The 18471-nt window shown below is 45.2% G+C and overlaps 1 protein-coding gene across 2 annotated transcripts in view; it reads left to right on the top strand.

Annotated features, from left to right (window-relative positions):
* Positions 1-18471, top strand: part of Dock1 (dedicator of cytokinesis 1) — a 514664-nt gene that overhangs the window by 443345 nt on the left and 52848 nt on the right. For both annotated transcript variants that reach the window (XM_028868987.2, XM_028868996.2), the window contains exons 34-38: positions 1055-1140; positions 1324-1480; positions 8690-8730; positions 10444-10534; positions 14349-14468. In XM_028868987.2, coding sequence (XP_028724820.1) covers positions 1055-1140; positions 1324-1480; positions 8690-8730; positions 10444-10534; positions 14349-14468 — 495 coding nt within the window. The remainder of the gene's footprint in view (positions 1-1054; positions 1141-1323; positions 1481-8689; positions 8731-10443; positions 10535-14348; positions 14469-18471) is intronic.

Raw genomic sequence — 18471 nt, 5'->3', positions numbered from 1 at the left:
GACTCAATATAGCAGTCACTAAGGGAGGAGGCCTACTCTCGCCTGGCTGTCATTATTATAAGAACCTTGTCATTGTGGGGGACCTGGTGATTGCTGCTGAGAACTGAGTGGTTGAACATCTTTAAAGGGTCCCTGGAGATCCTCACATCCATGCTATAGTGTGCTTGCTTTCTGGACTTTGAATTTAGTTGTCTGCCTCCCTCCCACTCACCTTCCTTTGTTTAGAGTGTGGACATCTCCATCTTTCTAAGAACCCATGCTCCCCCAGTCCCTCCTCCCACCAACACCCTCACTGGGTAACCCTGGTTTCTCTTTGAAACTGCATGTCACCCAGCTATCAGGGAAGGAGATGGGGAGACATTGTCATTATCAAGGTGTTTATATCCAGTCCAGTGAGCCCTAGAAACATTCTGGGAAATTCTGACTCCCTGGAATTTAGAGATTTTTTTTTTAAAGTCTGGATTTGAGAGATATTCAGTCAACTGATGCTCACGCTATCCAGTCAGCAGCTCTGGAGTGTAGGGTGAGCCTGGAGATGGACCATGTAAAGGTGACTGCTGGACTTTCTTTCTGGGGTCTTTGGCAATCCTATTTGAATTGGAGATCCGTCACGGCAGGGGCAGGGATGTGGCCCCGTGGATGTTTTCAGATTGTCGAGAATGCTAACCTAGCAAATGAAATGCCATCTGTGCTTTCCCAGGAATCGGCGCCCTATTTCATGTGTTGTTGGTTGGTAGAGATAAAGTTTAGTGTCTCTTCCCATTACTCCTTGATTCCGTTGCCTACAGTTGGCTTCACCTCTCACTCCCGCCATTGAGGGACAGGCATTCAGGCTCCAGGATCTCAAAGAGAAAAGAAAGGTTCTCTCTGAGGCTGAGAGTCAGCAGATGTCTGCAGGTGCTCAGGGACAGCATCTCTGAGATGAAATCAGGTTTCAAAGGCAGAGGGTCACCATGTTACAGTGGTCCCAAAGATGTAGAAGTGATTGAGGCCCATGTTGTCAAATGGAATATCTGCCATGCTAATTATTTATGCTTCCTCTGTTTAATTATAGTTTGAAAATGAGATCATCACTAAGCTGGATCATGAAGTGGAAGGAGGCAGAGGAGATGAGCAGTACAAAGTGTTATTTGATAAAATGTAAGTGTTGATTCGTGGTGGGATTTATGTCAGGAGAGAGACGGAGAGACTTGTAATTAGACTACAATGAACTTTGTAGCCCAGAAATAATTAAAATGTGTTAATAATGGGAAATATTTTAAACCTCACCTCAAGTTCCTTTCTTGCCGTGTGATTCACAAGGTGTATGTAATTATTTTTCAGCCTCCTGGAGCACTGCAGGAAGCATAAATACCTGGCCAAGACAGGAGAAACGTTTGTGAAGCTGGTGGTGCGGCTGATGGAGAGGCTCCTGGACTACAGGACCATCATGCATGACGAAAACAAAGAGAATCGCATGAGCTGCACAGTCAACGTGCTGGTGAGCAGAAGTCAATTAAGCATGCCATCTTCACAGCATGCCACATGCAAATGGAGCCAGGGGATTTGGGAGCCCAGAGGACAGCTGGCCATAGAACACTTCACATCACAGCAGAGCTTCCCCTACCGAGGTCCTCTTTGGTACAGGGAAGGAAGGACAGAGAGTTGCTTGCATATCAGCTCTCAGCCTTCTGAATGTTTTCACAACGTACCTGCTGTGGCTGAGGGTGGCAAGCCATCTAGTTTCATAGCCAGGTAGCACCTCATGAGTTCCGGATATGAAGGCTTTACTTTTATTAGGTCAGAGTCAGGTACGATAGTGAGTGTCCTGAATGGTAGTATCCCAAAGATATATATTAGTCCTGTGAATATGGCCCTTTTAGGAAAAAGGAGTCTCTGCTGATGGGGTGGGGGTGGTGGTGGGTGGTGGGTGGGTGTTAAGCTCAGTCTGTAAAGTACTTGCCATACTAACATGAAGACCCAAGTTCAATCCTTCAGAACTCACGTAAAAATAACCCAAGCATGGTGACATATAATCTCAGCTCTGGTGAAGAAAAGACAGTTGAGCAGTTGCATTCTGGGTCTCACCGGGCAACCAGCATATTCTGCTTGGTACGCTCCAGGCCAATGAGAGACTCTATCTCAAAGGAAAGGAAAAAGAAAAACCAAGTGGACAGCCGCTGAGGAATCACTGACAGCTGAGCTTGAGATGAGATTAGCCGGGGATGCCTAGGTGGATAAGGGTTAAATCCATTCACAGGAGTTTCATATGAGGTAAAAGAAGAAGGTGGGCATGGTGGTGCACCTGGGAAGTGGAGGCATGAGGAGCGAGAGTTCAAAGCCCGCCTCAGCTACATAGCATATGTGAGACCGGTGTAGGCCACAGAAGACCTTGTTTCAGTGTGCTGCCCCAGAAAATGAAAGCAAACACATACAGAAGAGAAGCCATGTGAGCAGAGAGCATCAGGTAGAGTGGTGAAGACAGTCCCCAGAACTCCAGAAATGTCTAGACACTGGAAGACTCAAGGACTGAGTCTCCCCGAAAGCCTTCACAGGAATGGCTGGCCTACTGACACCTTGACTTCAGAACCCCATGACTGTGAGGACTGTGTCCTTTGAAGCCACCCAGCTAATGGTCATTGGTTAGAGCCCCACAGACACCAGTGCAGGGCAGCCAGTGGAAGGTGGCTGGGTGAATTTGGTTATCGTTGACCTTGGCGTTGCTGCTTTGCCTGCAACGTAGTTAGGTCTGTGGACACCCTCCCTGGTGCACGTCCTTCTGAAGTTGTATCCAGGAAGAACTTGAGGCACACACAGTGCACTTTTAGGGAGCTTGATGACACACAAGCTCAACTCCAAGGGTGGCTGGCCAACGTCCTGCCTCTCTCTGTGGATGCGTCTCCCAGTCCTGCTTCAGAGCCCTCTGATTCTTTATGCACTCCTACCGTCCTCAGGAACCAGAATGGCTGACTCCTGGCCATGGAGGCTCTCCTCTGTTTCTCACGGCTGTCTCTAGGCAGAAATGCAAAACAAGACTATTTCTATCATGCCTAACTTTCTCCACCGCTCTCTCCAGTCACTGGCCTTCTGAGTTCAGGCCATGACCCAGTCACTGAGAAGCATGCAAGCACTTAGCCCTCACTTCTGTATCTGCCATTTATGTGACTGGCAAGTCTTCTAGGGTCACTGGAATGAACTTTCATGCCAGGAAGAATGTGGTACAGCATTCATTCTTCCAAAGGGGTTGCAGAGATGGCACTTGCTGTGTAAGCCTGAGACCCTGAGTTTGTATCCCAGTACCACCCAAAAGTTGGGCAGAGTGGCGTATGTGCTCATAACTGCAGTACTGTGAGGGCAGAGACAGGAGGATCGCTGGGGCTTGCTGACCATCAACCACCAGATCTCCAGATTCAATGAGAGGCCCTATCTCAGTGGGATAGGGTGGAGAACAGCAAACCTGACTTCCTCCTGTGGCCTCTGAACACATGCATAGGTGTATACACAGACACAGACACACCACACGCATTAAGAAAAATCAGAAGGGGCTGGAGAGATGGTTAAGAGTGAGTATTGCTCTTGTAGAGGACCAGAGTTCAGTTCTCAGCACCCATATTAGACACCTCAGAACCTCCCGTAACTCCAGCACTAGGGAATCCAATGCCCTCTTCTGGCCTCTGCAGATACTCGGGCATGGACAGAGACATACATACTTTCATATAAATAAATAATAAAGTAGATCTTAAAGAAAGCAAGGAAGGAAGGAAGAAAAGCCCTAGGGATATTTGAATAAACAAGATCGGCAGAAGGGGCTTCCCTTAACATCGGTGTCATCTCTGTCTTGCCATGAGGGACATCTCCTGAGAGTGCCTGTGCAATCGCAGCCCCTGTCTGCTGTCTGAGCAAGCTGTTAAGGCTGATGGCAAACATTTCTGATAACGAGAGTTTTCCCTTCCATAAACATGGGGACCTGTCGGTTGTGGAAAGAGCTTGGGAATCATCACTCTCTTCGCAGCAAGGAAAAAGGAACAAAGTGGAAGACTAACAGTTCTTCTAACCCCCATCTCCCTAGGCAAGCAAGTGCTCCTGTGGTGGCAGAGGCAGGGAGGTCCCCTGTCACAGCTGCCGGAGCTGAAATCCAGGAGTAGAGACTGTGGCTGAATGTCACATTCCTTTCAACCTAAAACAGCCATACTTAAAAAAGAGCACAGTTTAAGTGACAGAGAAGCCATCGGAGCCAGACTTGGACACAACAGAGGTTTTATAGCTCCTGGCCCAGACATTTCAAACAATTCTGGGGACTAAGGAGACTGGGGGTGCTGAGGATCTGAGTTTGAGCCCCAGAATTCACACTGAAAACACTGGGTGGGGTGGCACATACTTATAATCCCAGCCCTGGCAGATGGAGCTCAAGAGCCAGACCAGTAAGAGACCCTGCCTCAAAAGTGGGAGGCGCAAAATGTTCATCAGGTGCCTGTTGCTACATCTGACAACCCGTGTCCAGTCCTCAGGACCCATATAATGGAAGTTATCCCATCAAGTTATCCCATCACCTCCACATATGTGCCATGGTAGATGAGTATGCCATTGTACACATACACACTTGCATATATTCTCACACACGTATACATGGTAAATAAATAATATTTTAAAAGGTGGCCGATATCTACAGAACAGCACCTGAGGTTGTCTTCTGACCTCTACATGTGTGTGCACAGGTGTGCACATACATATGAACTCAGGCATACACGCACATACAGAAAGATTAAAAACAACTGGGGATGCTAATTACAAAAGTGGCAATATGCAAGAAAAGATGGATGAGGTATGCAGAACATCCAAGAATCAGAAAGAAATTCTGGAACCTGAAGCACCTCCACACAATGAAATACCCCTTGGATAGATAGCTCATCAATAACTGGGACATGACCAGGGAAGAATTTAGTGAACTTAAAAGTCCAAGTAGATGTTACACCCTTAAAGAAAACTGCCTGGCTCGCCCTCTTCCAGCAGCTGTCAATTGCCAGCAGCTCCTCAGCTAGGGGAAAGAATTCATGCCCACCTCCTCTCTCCAGGGTGGGTTGGGTCTGGGTAGAGTTTATAAAGCCTTGTGCATGCTGTCACAATTGCTGAGAGTTCGTGTGTGCAATTGCCCTTTTATTTCCAGAAAACATTGAGGTTCTTCCTTCCTTCCTTCCTTCCTTCCTTCCTTCCTTCCTTCCTTCCTTCCTTCCTTTTTTTTTTTTTTTTTTTTTTTTTTTTGTGGTCTTCCATTACCTCTGAACCTGGAAGAGTTTGGTGCCTACAAATCAACCACACTCTGGTGGATGGCCACCCATTCAGGAGTAGCTGGGCAATACAAATGACCTGGTGGGTTTAAAAACAATTTTAGACACAAAGTTGGGAATGTAGGGAGAGTGGATCTGGGAGGAGTTGGAGTTATAATCAAAGTTCATTGTATGTAATTCTCAACTGGAAAAAAAGGAAGTACAGTTAAAAGTTTTTCAAAAAGAAATTTAACTAGGTTAATGGGTCTGCACATGGCTCCTACATGTGTGATGTCTGTCCCTGAGATCTGTCCATCTGGCTCTTTATGTTCATGTAGATTGACTGCTAAGATGGCCTTCACCTGTAGACACAGGAAAGCAGCTGGCTCTGGTTTGAGCATTTTTTGTGCATTCTTACCTCTGCCCTAAGCAATGAGACTCCCTGGTGCCAGTGAGGCTGACATGAAGTACAGACTGGAGTTTTCCTGTGGGAAAAACATGGAGACCTTTTCAAAATCATTCCCTACTCTGGGTGTGTTTGTAGCGTGTGCACTGTGATCCTTAAGAGGGCCTGTGAGACTGCTTAGCATCTAGAAGGAAGAAGTATTAATAGATTCATTAGGCTTCCAACTTTGGTGACTAAGATTTCAGTGTGTTTTTAAGCAAGATCTCTGCTCGGGGGGACATGAAACCTGGTAGAGAGATGGCACCATGCTGAACTTGGGTTCTTATCACCAGCGGCCACAGTTGGGAAACAGGCTTTTGGAATGACATCTGCAGCCAAGTGTTTCTGATGTTGACGTGTAGTCATTCTTTATTTGGAGACTCACTCAGTGCCCACCTACTGTGGCCGTAGTCAGCTCTGGCTCATGCTGAGAGCCACCCAGAATTCCCGAGGTGATCTCACATTATTAACTTCTTCACCTGGAAGCAGTTTGTGTCGTTGTCTGAAAAGTGAAACATTAGTCTTTCCCCATGCCCAGGGGTGATGGGATGGATCCTGCCCTGTTTGAACATGTCCATGTGGAATGTAAATGTGTGAGAGTAAGGAAAAGAAACTAGACGATTACAGATGAGATTCCTATCTCTGGGGCCTAAAGAGATGGCTGAGCAGCTAAGAGCACATTGCACTATTGTACAAACTCATATACTAAACGCACACATACACAGATTAAAAATAAATAATAATTTAAAAATTCCTATCTCTAAACATTCATTGCCAAGTTCATATATAGGAATATATGACCTATAACCATATAATATTACATATTATATTACTACATACTGACTATATATTCAGCTCTAGAGGGGTTTTGAAGTTCAAAGAGGATAGCAAACCATCCAGGGCAGAAGATAAAAGACAGCCCATGTCTGAGAGGTGGGTGAGGGTCAGAGGATAAGGGAGAATCCATGAGTGAGCAAAATAGTAAGAGGGAATTGAAAACACGGGCACAAAAGAGGCTGCTGTGACATCATGACTTTTGAATGCCTGTGAGTGAGAAGGAAGCGCTGTGCTCGCTCTGAATCTTTTGTTAGGTCTTTGACTTGTAGCCGAAAATATCCTCATTACTGTGTGCGTCACAGGAACCAAAGCTCGTTCCAATGTCAGGTGCAGCACCAGGTAAAACCAGTTCTTCGGAACATGGCCCGTCTTTGCTGCTGTCTACATACTCCCGTCCTTTCTTTCCAGAGAGATTGTACCTTGGAAACAGTGTCCTTTTTGACCTATGAAATTAAATCATCTTATTGGGTCACTGTGTTCCTTTATAATGTTGATGTTTGCCAGCTCCCTCGGACACTTGATGGTAGAGTTTAAGTATCATTCTCAGATGCTAAATTTCATGCTGAGGATGCTCTCTGGGTCCCACCCCTTACTGAGGAGTTATTACCAGATGATAGCTGAAGGGGGAGGAAGAATCGTTCTTTTTTGTTTTGTTTTGCCTTTGAGGCAGGGTTTCTCTGTGTAGCCCTGGCTGTCCTGGAACTTACTCTGGAAACCAGGCTGGCCTTGACTCAGAGATCTGCCTACTTCTGCTTCCTGAGTGCTGGGATTACAGGTGTGCACCATCACTGCCTGGCTGGGAAAATCGTTCTTTTAAAATAATGAATCTATAGGTTTAAAAGAAAAAAGAATGAATATGTGGCCACTAGTCTAGTTCACATGTTCCAGGAAATGGGCCCTCACCCATGCATATGTGACAGCATGAATTAGATTTAATGCGTTATCCAAAAAGAGAATAAGAAGGCGTGAAGTTAAGAGGGGAGCGTTTGGGAAGGAGTTAAAGGGGAAAGTAGTCATTGGATGTGATCATGTTTCATTGTATGCATGTATGAAATTCACCAGATAAATGAAAAAAAAGCTAATACAGATAAGAAATGCATCCTTACAGGCCCTGTGAGTTGACTCTGTACCTTTGTAGTGTCCAGTGCGTGACGTCATGTATATAAAGTAGTCCACACGAAGAAGAAATGTTACCAGGAGGGAAGGCTAAGACAGGGTTTCACTGTGTCACCCAGACTAGTCTGAGATTCTCTATATAGTCCTTGCTGGCCCAAACTCACAATTCTTCTGCCTCAGCCTCCCAAGTGCTGGCATTACACATGTGTACTGCCACGCTCACCGGAAGTGTGATTTGGGTATAAACATTGAATTAGATGATATTTTGCCGTAATGTGTAGAAATGGCCCTCTTATTGGAATTCACAAACCAACTTTTCCCCCACCAGGGTTGTGTACGAAGGGCTTCCTTCCTTCTTCCCCCCTCCCTCACTTCTTCCTTCCTTCCTTTTTAAGTGAATACCTATTTTTCTCACTATGGTTTGGAAGGTCTGTCTCTCTAAAACAATGGATTTTCTCTAGGAAACATGGGCTGATGGTGGGAGGGTGGGTTCTGCTTCAACACTGCTCAGGGTAGGTGGCAGGGCTATGTAATCAACATGTCTTTACCTTTAAATAGATGTACCTAGAGGTTTGGGACACGTGAGGACAAGAATGTCCCCATGCTTCTGTGTCTCTCACAAATGGTGACCCCAGCATACTGACATCACTGATGATGCCTTTCCTTACTCCCGATTTTTGGATTGTTTATTTAAATGAGACTACAATGATAAAGAGATTGTGTTTTCAGCCAGCACCTTGTTTTTACTGCAGATGGGTGACTTTCAAATGACACATATAGATTTAGTCCTCAAGTGTCTCAAGCATCTGAGAGGTGGTCATTACAAAAGCAAAAGTCAGGAATACTGTGAGGTGCTCAGAGCTCCGGTAAATTGAGAACTCTCCTCTGCATAGACTTGGTCCACTGGATGTGCCAATCATAACTGAACCATGGACTCACAATATGGGACCATTTTGATGAGTTGTTGTTTTAATTTTTGTTTTGTTGTTTTCTGTATTGTGTTACGTAATGGAGTGTTTTAAAACAATGCCATGGCTTAATTTTTCAGAATTTCTACAAAGAAATTGAAAGAGAAGAGATGTACATAAGGTATGTGTGAGCCACTCTGGTGGCTCCCTCTGCATTGTGATCACTGTGAGATGTATATAAGGTAGGCATGTGCCATATTGGCTGGCATCCTCTATGTGTGCCACACTGGCCAGCATTGTGTGTGTGTGTGTGTGTGTGTGTGTGTGTGTGTGTGTGTGTTGTAATCACTGTGAGATGTAGATAAGGGATGTATGGGCTGAGCTGGCTGGAATCCTCTGTGTGCACTGCAATCCCTTATGAGATGTGTATAAGGTACATATGTGGCACACTGGCCAGCATCCTGTGTGTGTAGTAGGCCACACCCTTTCTGTGCATGTTGTCATCACTGTGTGTCAAATCATGTGAACAAGTGGTTTGTACCTTGAAGAGTCTTCTGTAGAAAATCAGGGTGATTTTGAGACGAAATCTGGTGGAGCCTCAGATGTGCTCTCAGCCCTTATATAGCGTGTCCATACCTATGTAAAGTTTGGGCCAAGAGGGCAACATTTAGGCAGCTAGGGAGCCAAACTCCGTGGTTATTTAAGGTTTCCATTCCTGTTGATCAACAAATGTAGCCCTTCTGGAAAAAAAATTTAAAAGATATATTACAAAATTTAAAGTTTCCTAGCAATCATGTGATCAAATGAGAAATATAAAGTTCCCAAAAGTAGACAATCTAATTCTGCAGTCCACTCTTACTTTAACTAGTACCTTATTCCCACATGCCTGTCTTTTTCACACAGAAAAGAAAAATGTTTTGTGTGGCCAGCTGGATTTGATTCTTTCTTTGGTTTTAAGATATAGTGAGGACACAGACCACTGATAGAGCTTGGGGAAGACCTGGATTTGATCCCCAGCATCACTGGGAGATCAAAGCACTTTCTTAGAGTGGTGCACTGTATTTCATGTCCCTTTTCAGATTCTGTGGTCAGTGTCAGCAAGGTGATGGACCACTTTAGAGAACAAGGTTAGCCTTGCATCTACGTGACAGAAAGCTTGACTGTTTGTTAACTACACAGAGTGTACTTGTGTGGTTTTTTTTTTTCTTTTTTCTTTTTTTTTTTTTTTTTTTTTTTAGCTCTTATCTTTTTTTTTTTTTCCTTTTAAAACATACCATATGAATATAATAAACTTAGGAAAACAACCAGCCTCTTTGATCCAAAATGTGTCTGGCTTTATAGTAAAGAGCATCCCTTTCTTCGCACAGCACAGACATTCCTTTTGATCGCATTTGCTGTCATCATGGGTTTTTTGTTTTTGTTTTTTTATCTTGTGGATTTGGATCTTTATGGATTTGTGTGTGTGTGTGTGTGTGTGTGTGCATTTTGACTCAAGAGAAATGCAGTCTAGATCTCATTTCAAATGTTTGAGGAATAAAACTGGAGAAGATGAAAGAAATAAGGACCCTTGAAATAAAATTCTTACCTTTATATAATATATTCATTTTTTTCCTACAAAGATGACTTAATATTATATATTTGCATATATGTATGTCAATATATGCTTTTATTTATATATGTTTGGTATATGTGTGTGTGTTATTATTATTACATTTATTTCTGTCAGTTCTTTTAGTGATTTCTACACCAACAGTTTTCAAGGCATTGTGAATTATGAACATAGTAAAAGAAAGCATAGCCATGAGTTACTGTTGAATGTTGAATTTAGCACCCCCAGTCCCCCACACAAATGACCTTGTGACGCTCTTAGAATGTAGCCTTCTTTCATCACCAGGTACTTATACAAGCTCTGTGACCTGCACAAGGAGTGTGATAACTACACAGAAGCGGCTTACACCTTGCTTCTCCACGCAAAGCTTCTGAAGGTAATAAAACCACAGGACACGTCTGTGCGGCTCTTCTTATACATTCTGAGTTGATTCCGAACTTTCCTTTTCCATGACAAATTTTAGGAAACCACTGGCATGAGATTTTTATGGATATTGGCTACAGTCAGTGCCATAAACAAAAAATATTCAAGAAGTGCTCTGATTACAGAGTCAGCCCAGCTGAAAGCCGATTTAACAAGGTGTCGAGTTTTGCAAACCTTCAGTGGGCTGTGAAGCGACAGTGAGTCAGATGTCCTACAGCTCTGCACTTGTGCCGACAGGACTGAGTAAGGATGGCGAACAATAGCAATAAGAAGCAGTGGCCCTGGTAGAGCAGCCGGGAGGAAGGATAAGTCATCCTCCTCCTCCCACTGGCAGAGGGAGGAAGCCGATCGACATTTCCGGAGAGCGGGCCACGCTGAGAGTTTCTGTGTCGGCTGGCTGAGTGTCTAAGGAGTGTTGCTAATGATCAGCATGAGAACTTTCAACTTCGGATGATTCCTTTATTACTCAGCTCGCTCTAAGGCATTGGCCTTTTGCTTGTGCTGATGTGTCTGTGTTGTCTCCCATGGCAAATTCCAGAATAGTTAATAATACTGTGTAGATCCTCATAAAATGACTAAAATAGGTGGGAGCACAGATGGTTGGGTGGATTAGTAAGTAGACGGGTGGATGTGAGGAAGAAAGTGGAGAAAGAGAGAGGGATAGATGCATGGATGGCTGGATGTTGGATAATGGATGGGGGAAGATTGATGGATGATGGATAGATGGACGGATGGATGGACAGATGGATGGATGGATGATGGATGGAAGGATAGATGGATGGACGGATGGATGGATGGACGGATAGACGGATGGATAGATGAAAGCTATGAGGATGCATAGGTAGATGGTAGTAGATGTGGATAAACAGGTGAATAGATGGAGAAGCTGCTATGCAACTTCAAGTTTTATGTTTGAGAATCTCAGCCAGTCTTTTGATTATCTTTGTCATGACGTGCTTATAAAAAGATCAGAAATTCCTGTACTAAACAAGAACCATTAGAGTGCTTAGTTAAGGAATCTTGTTTACAAATCTAGGCTAGCTCCTGCCCCTCCAACACCAGAAGTAGAGAGATAACTCCAAGAGAAAATTACATTTAAATGTGCATTAGGAGATGCTTGTTGGGTCATGGGAGTCAAGGAGGAGAGTGTTACAGATTAAACACCAGACAGACTCCTTCAGCCTCTGTCTTCATATACACACACACACACACACACACACACACACACACACACACACACACACACACGTATGTGGATCTGCAGCATTTGCCTGAGATGAGCAGAGTCCTGGCAGGCAGAAGGCAAAGAGCTGGCTTCCTCTGGCCCCCCCTCCATAATCCTGGAGATTGGGTGCCTAAGGACACCTCCTGTCTTGTGGCCATCTAAAGCTCTCCCAAGGAATAACATTTCTGAAGATAGAGATTTTTGGGGAGTGCCTCTGGAAGCAGCCATTTCCTTTTGTAAAGCCCAATGTCTGTATTTATTAGAAATCTAAATGTCAGTAGCAGGGTATTTTTGCAAAATATGAAGATCTTGTTGTTCACACCAGGGAAATGAAAACAGCCTGACAGACTGCTCACATTCTTAGAACACAAACTTTGCAAGTCTGAATGAATGTAAACCATATATATGTATATATATGTGCATAAGCATACCATTTGCTTAGTCTTTGGATATATTGAGGACAGATGGGTTTGTCACAGGCCATGTGATAACTTGTTCCACGGCCTCAATCAATAGGCTCAATTGCATTATCTCTTCCACTGGGCTCCAAATTTGCCAATTAGGTGGTAAATGCAACATGATCTGCCTCCATATTTTTAAACTATTACATTTTGCGATTTTTTTCCCTAAATATGTTTGATATTCTTATCAATGTGAATTCATGCTGGTTAATCAACTTACTTATCAAGATGGTCTGTATTGTTGTGTCTGTTAACTAAAAGGTTCTTCAATGCAGTCCTTTTCTTTTTAACCATGTTTTTTTTTTTTTAATCAAAACTAAGGATGACTAAAAGCATGAGTGTTTAGATTAGCAGTGAATTTATTCATTTGCAAACTGAAGTGGGCAGTGCAGGGGACTTCCCCATCACCATTCAATACGTTGCTTTTATGATCCGAAATCATTAAAATAAACCTGAACTTTCTGGTTCTTACTAGATACATGTCAGAATCGCCAGAATTTTACGTTTACATCCACGAGTCTACTTCCAACACAGCCAACTGTGACCCAAGTCAGATAACGGAGTTTCCAGTTTTGCTTGCCGGTGGGATCTACAGGGCCACTGTTAATCTGAGCATCTTGTGGACCATATAGAGGTCTTTCTGCTCCTACCCAACAGTCCGAGGGATAAGTCCTTCAGGTGTACAGAGTTGAGCTTGAGGTTGCCCAGGGCTTTGGAAAGGATGTTTGCCAGAGAACAAGCATCCACTGGTGTGTTGCTACCTCATTCCCATTTCACCAGGCCAGTTCACTTGGCCCCTTCGTCCTCTGTCACAGCCCCACCCAGGCCCCTACTCCTTGCCCTGCTCCCCTTGACTGCTGTGCTCCTGACAAGTGCCATCACGGCTGGTCCCATGGTTTAACTCTAGCACTGAGTTCACTGGGACATCCCACCCATATTTGTTTGGAAACTATGACTTGGGAGTCAATTGCTTCTTTGTAATACCTTCGCTGTCCTGCCTTAATGCAAGGTCACCTTGCAGGTCCACCTGAGAAGTCCATTCCTACTGTACCCTCCTCTGAGCCTCTCAGGCCACCTCATGCAAAGTCACACCTCCTACCCTTAGGTGTCTATGGAATCTTCTTCAGGGTTACTATGGTCAATGACGCACTTGTGTGATCACAGTCTTTGGTTGACTTCTATGGGTGAGGCTCCTGACCCGTCTTTGACCCATAGGCACATGGAAGGACCTCAAGAAGTAGTTTCTAGCCAGGCGGTGGTGGCGCACGCCTTTAATCCCAGCACTCGGGAGGCAGAGCCAGGCGGATCTCTGTGAGTTTGAGGCCAGCCTGGGCTACCAAGTGAGTTCCAGGAAAGGCGCAAAGCTACACAGAGAAACCCTGTCTCGAAAAACCAAAAAAAAAAAAAGTAGTAGTTGCTCATTGTTACTGAAGCCCATAACAACCATGCTGGTTTGTTAAGTTCACATTGAGACGTTCACATGGTTTGCCTGTCTAATAGCCTTAGCCTCCACTCTGGTACCTCATCAATTCACACAAAAACTGGCCAGCCCTTCTGCAATCTCTGATGGAGCCTGTGCCAGGCAGCAATGGTACCCACAGCTGGTGGTGAAGAGATTCCTCTCCCTCCCTACGGATCTTGGTAGCCTATGGAGTTCCTTTCTGGATGACCTGTGATCCACACTCACTGTCTGTTAAGGTTTTGAGTGACTTCTGACCAAGGAGAAAAAGCTCTAGTTGTCCACTGAAGACAGTCACCAAGCACCTGGTTATACTATAACCCCCAGCTACTATGAAGCTGCACGCAAACTTGGGAGGCCATGCTTTGCAGGCTTGGGAGCCCATGCTTTGCAGGGGTCTTCTACTGGGCATATCTGGCTCTGCCTTCCCATCTGTCTTTCCTGGGCCCTCCAGAGGCAGGTTGCACCCCTGGCATTCCCAGACCCTGGCAGTCAAGTGACAGCAGACCTGGGTCCCGTGAATCACAGTCTCATACACACACTCAATGCCTGCCTTGGTGCTCAGTGGTATTATTGAACATGCCCCTGTCTCAGCATTGTCCGTTCCTCGTTTTTGCCTCAGTGGTCAGAGGACGTGTGTGCAGCCCACCTCACTCAGCGGGACGGGTTCCAGGCGACAACTCAAGGACAGCTGAAGGAGCAGCTCTACCAAGAAATCATCCACTACTTTGACAAAGGCAAGGTAAGACACACGCTGTCCCTCGGTCTCTTTTTCGCACACGCCCCCTACAGCACTGGAAGCGCCATTCTTAACACATGATGTTGGCAGAACCAGAGATATGTTACATACTGTGTGCAGAAGTATTTTATGCATGTTCCTCCAGCTTGTACTTAGGAGAAATCTTTCTATTAAAAAAAAAAAATCAATAGCTCTTTTAGATCCTCTGTGGATAGTAAGGCCTGAAGACATCCAGCTATTTTAATAGCTCTTACTTGGGGAACCCGGTTTGGGAGAGTGACTTGGATATATGTGGGTGCTTGGAACTGGTGTATGCCTTTGGAATCTTGCATGTTTCTGTGGTCACTGAAAAATTAACCCTGTGATGAGACAGGCTTTGTTCCACCTTGGCAGTTTGTAGATTAATTGGCATAAACAAAAATGATATATTCAAGTGACTTCTGCTAAGGGAAAGCTGCCATCATTTCCATCAGCCGTCATACAGTCGTATACTTCGTCCCTGTCCTTGTGGCCAGATGTGTAGTCGTTATATAAGGACTCACCACTCTGGCTTAAAAAATTCATAAAACCAAAATGACTTCCAAGCTCCTTCTGGGGTTCCACTGAAGTTTTTAGTCATATCAAAGCTGTTCAGTGTCACTCCAGCAGGATCCCAAGAGGAACTGGTGTTTTGTTTCCTACGACTGTCTTGAGAGAACACTTTGAACAGTATAAATAGATCACCTTTCAATGCCTGGAGCGTTAGCCTGGAATCCGGGTGTAAGTTAGCCCATGCTCTCTCTGAAGGCCTCCTGGACTACACGCTTTATGCCTGTGGCTTATGGCAGGCATGGTGGGCAGTTGTTGGCACTTGCTGCCTTGCTGACCCATCACCCTGTTGTCTGTGTTCTCCTCATGCTCACAGTGTGTCTGTGTCTACATTCCTTCTCCTGTGAGGACACTAGGCACTGGCCTGGCAGGGAGCCCACCCTGCTCCAGAGAGCTGAACTATGTCTGAAACGCCTACGCCTATTTTCATATGAAGCTTAGGACTGCAAGTGTCTTTCTAGAATGCATTTCTACCCACAGCAGCACCTCTGTTGCACAGAAGGACACTGCCCCTTTGTCATCCTTCACAGGAACCAAACCCTATTAAAAGTGATCATTTAGTAGACTCTTTGTGAACACAAGCTCAGGATTCTCTCTGTATCTGAAGTAATAGTATGTCTTCTTTTTGCATGGTATATGTATGTGTGTTGCTGAGAATTGAACCTAGGGCCTCACCCATGCTAAATAAGTGCTTTGTCATGAAGGTACATGTCTATTCCTTCTGTTAACCTTTTTATTTCAAAAGACCTTCTCACTAAGTTTCCCAGGCTGAATTTGAACTTGTGACCCTCCTGCTTCAGTGTTCTGAGCAACTAGGATGACAGACCTATGCTGCCTATCATTCATAACACCAGGAAAAGGCCACATTCCCCCACTCAGGCCACTTGGAAGGTGGCTTGGCCCTGTGGTAGAACAGAACGTAGAGATGGGAAGTTTTCACCAGTGGGCCTCGACTCATCTCCCTTTACTTGACTAAGGGCACTTTGTTTCTTCGCAAATTGCTAGAGAAACACAGTGGATTTTGCCTGAACCTGTGGCTTTGTGTTGTACCAGGGTGCAAAGAGGCCTGCATAGAGAGCCAAGGCAGGAGGCCCAAGGACACCAAGGGTCCACCAAGTCTGAGTCGCAGGTGCCTCCATGGGTAGCCATAATCAAGATCTCTGTGAGCAGCAGCACAGCTCTGGAGGGCCTTAAAGCCTACAGTTTCTCTGACTTCGTCTTCCTCTCTTCCACCCTCCACCTTACTCCATGTTCTAGCCTTGCTGGAGTCTGGAGTACACCAGCCTCCCTGCTCTGCCTAATAGCTATCTATTGCTCACCCCACAGCTCTTTCCTTTCCAGTTCAGCCTAAATGTCATCTCCTCCTCACCCCTAAGCCACCCTCCATCTTCCTTTGGAATACTTATTTTAATTTGCTCCAAGAGGTTTACATGCCTGCTTCTGTGGTGACCCACCAAAGAGGCTACGAGCAGTAGAAAAAGAAACCTCGCTTGTTCATTCCCCAGCATGCCTAATGCCCAGAGCAGTGGCTGCCTTGTGCTGGGTAGAGACTAGCTGACCAAACAAATGAATTCTCAGCAGTTATCAGCACTTCCTGCCATGGGAGCGGCTCATTTTCAACAGGACCATTGGCCTTCAGCAATGAGAGACACAAGAAGGGGAGTCTTTTGTTTGGTGTTGTTTGTTTTGTTTTGATGAAAGATAACCTGATAACTTTTTCTATACAACAATAGTTCATCTAAAAAAAAATCACATGTGAAGGGGCAAAAAATAATGCAATCAATTTAGAACGTTGGTATCCAACTGCAATCTGCAAGGACATCTGCTGTCATGAGTGAGAACCAGTATCACTAGAAATCTGTGGCTGAGTCTGAGCTTCCCATAATGCACAGAGTGTCCCCAACACAGAGAACATCCAGCCCAGAATGTCAATAGCACTGAGGTTCAAAATCCCGGTTTAAAAAAAAAAAATTAAAGAATCCATGTGACAAACTAGTGTAGACAAGAAAGGAAAGCTGGTAGGACTGTCCTCAGATGTCCCTACGTTGTGGAAACAGAAAGAAGACCGTGGTGACGTATTCCATTGGCTGACCTTGAGTCAGAGAGAGCTTGGAAGGGCTGTGTTCCCAGCTGCCATTCCAGTTGTATTGATAAAACAAGAAGATTGGAAAGCCACTTCTGAGTGCCTGTGACATTTCCACCAGAATGTTAAAAAGGAACCAAGCCGCCCATCCACATGAAACTACACAATGCAGGTGCTGGAGAGAACTCCAGAGCGTAGGGCGAGAAGTGCCTGGGTAATTCGCTGGCAGCAAAGGGTTCATCCTCACAATCAGCAAGCAGGATGTGTTCTAGGAAGTCATTATCTTTTACGTAGGCTGGAATGGACCATGAATATTCTGGAGTTTTGATCTGGAACTTTCCAGAGCTCCCAACAACACTGGTCCACTTCTGCTCAGACTATGTGGCCATCCGCCTGCACTAAGCCCAGGAAGGCTGAGATTCTTTCTGCTCAGGGGGATGTAGCCAAAGATGGAATAAGAGGGGGAGTTTCCCTGAACTGCTTCTGCTCTTGTCATCTGCTGAGGCAAATCACATGGCCATACAGACCTTCCAGGGCTGGGCAAGTGCCTAGGGGGATAGGACAGCATGAGGGGAGCCTGCTCCCACCATGCACCACAGCATTTGATCAGGAAAGATGAGTTCTAGGTAAGTGTGCTGATGGCACGTAAAGCAGTTAATTTCTAAGAAAAGTGTCCATGCCTGTTAGCTAATGGTATAACTCCTCACAGCTAGAGATAGGGACAAGAGCTGCTTCTATCTAAGAGATCTTGGCTCTGGTGTTCATCTGGCCTCTCTTTGATTGAGTATCTTTCTTCCATTTGAGGGATCTTGGAAGGCAGGACTATATTGGAAAAGTGCTGCAGAACGGGTCCCAGTGTCCTGTGAGGGCAGGGATTGGGGAGAGGCCACAGTGGAGATGCTGACAGTTTGACAGACTATTCAAGATTTTGACCCACTTTCCTTTGGGAAACAGGTCTGAGCTATAGATGGGAACACATGGTAGTCATTTAGAATGGACATTCTTCATGCCTGTTGTCCTGATTGTTTTGTTGTGGTGTTGTTTTGTTTTCGTCAACTTGACACAGGTTAGAGTCATCTGAAAAGAGGGCACCTTCTTTGAGAAAATGTCTCCATAAGATTGGGCTGTAGGCAAACCTGTGGGGAATTTTCCTGATTGATGATTGATGGGGAAGGGCCTAGCCCACTGTGGGTGGGGCCATCCCTGGGCAGGTGGTCCTGGGCTGTATGAAAAAGCAAACTGAGCAAGCCATGAAGAGCAAGCCACTAAGCAGCCCTCCTCCATGGCCTCTGCTTCAGTTCCTGCCTCCAGGTTCCTGCTCTGACTTCCTGGATG

This window comes from Peromyscus leucopus, chromosome 1 (genome assembly GCF_004664715.2).
Source record: "Peromyscus leucopus breed LL Stock chromosome 1, UCI_PerLeu_2.1, whole genome shotgun sequence".
Lineage (NCBI taxonomy): Eukaryota > Metazoa > Chordata > Mammalia > Rodentia > Cricetidae > Peromyscus > Peromyscus leucopus.
This window is presented reverse-complemented; position numbering and strand designations above follow the sequence as displayed.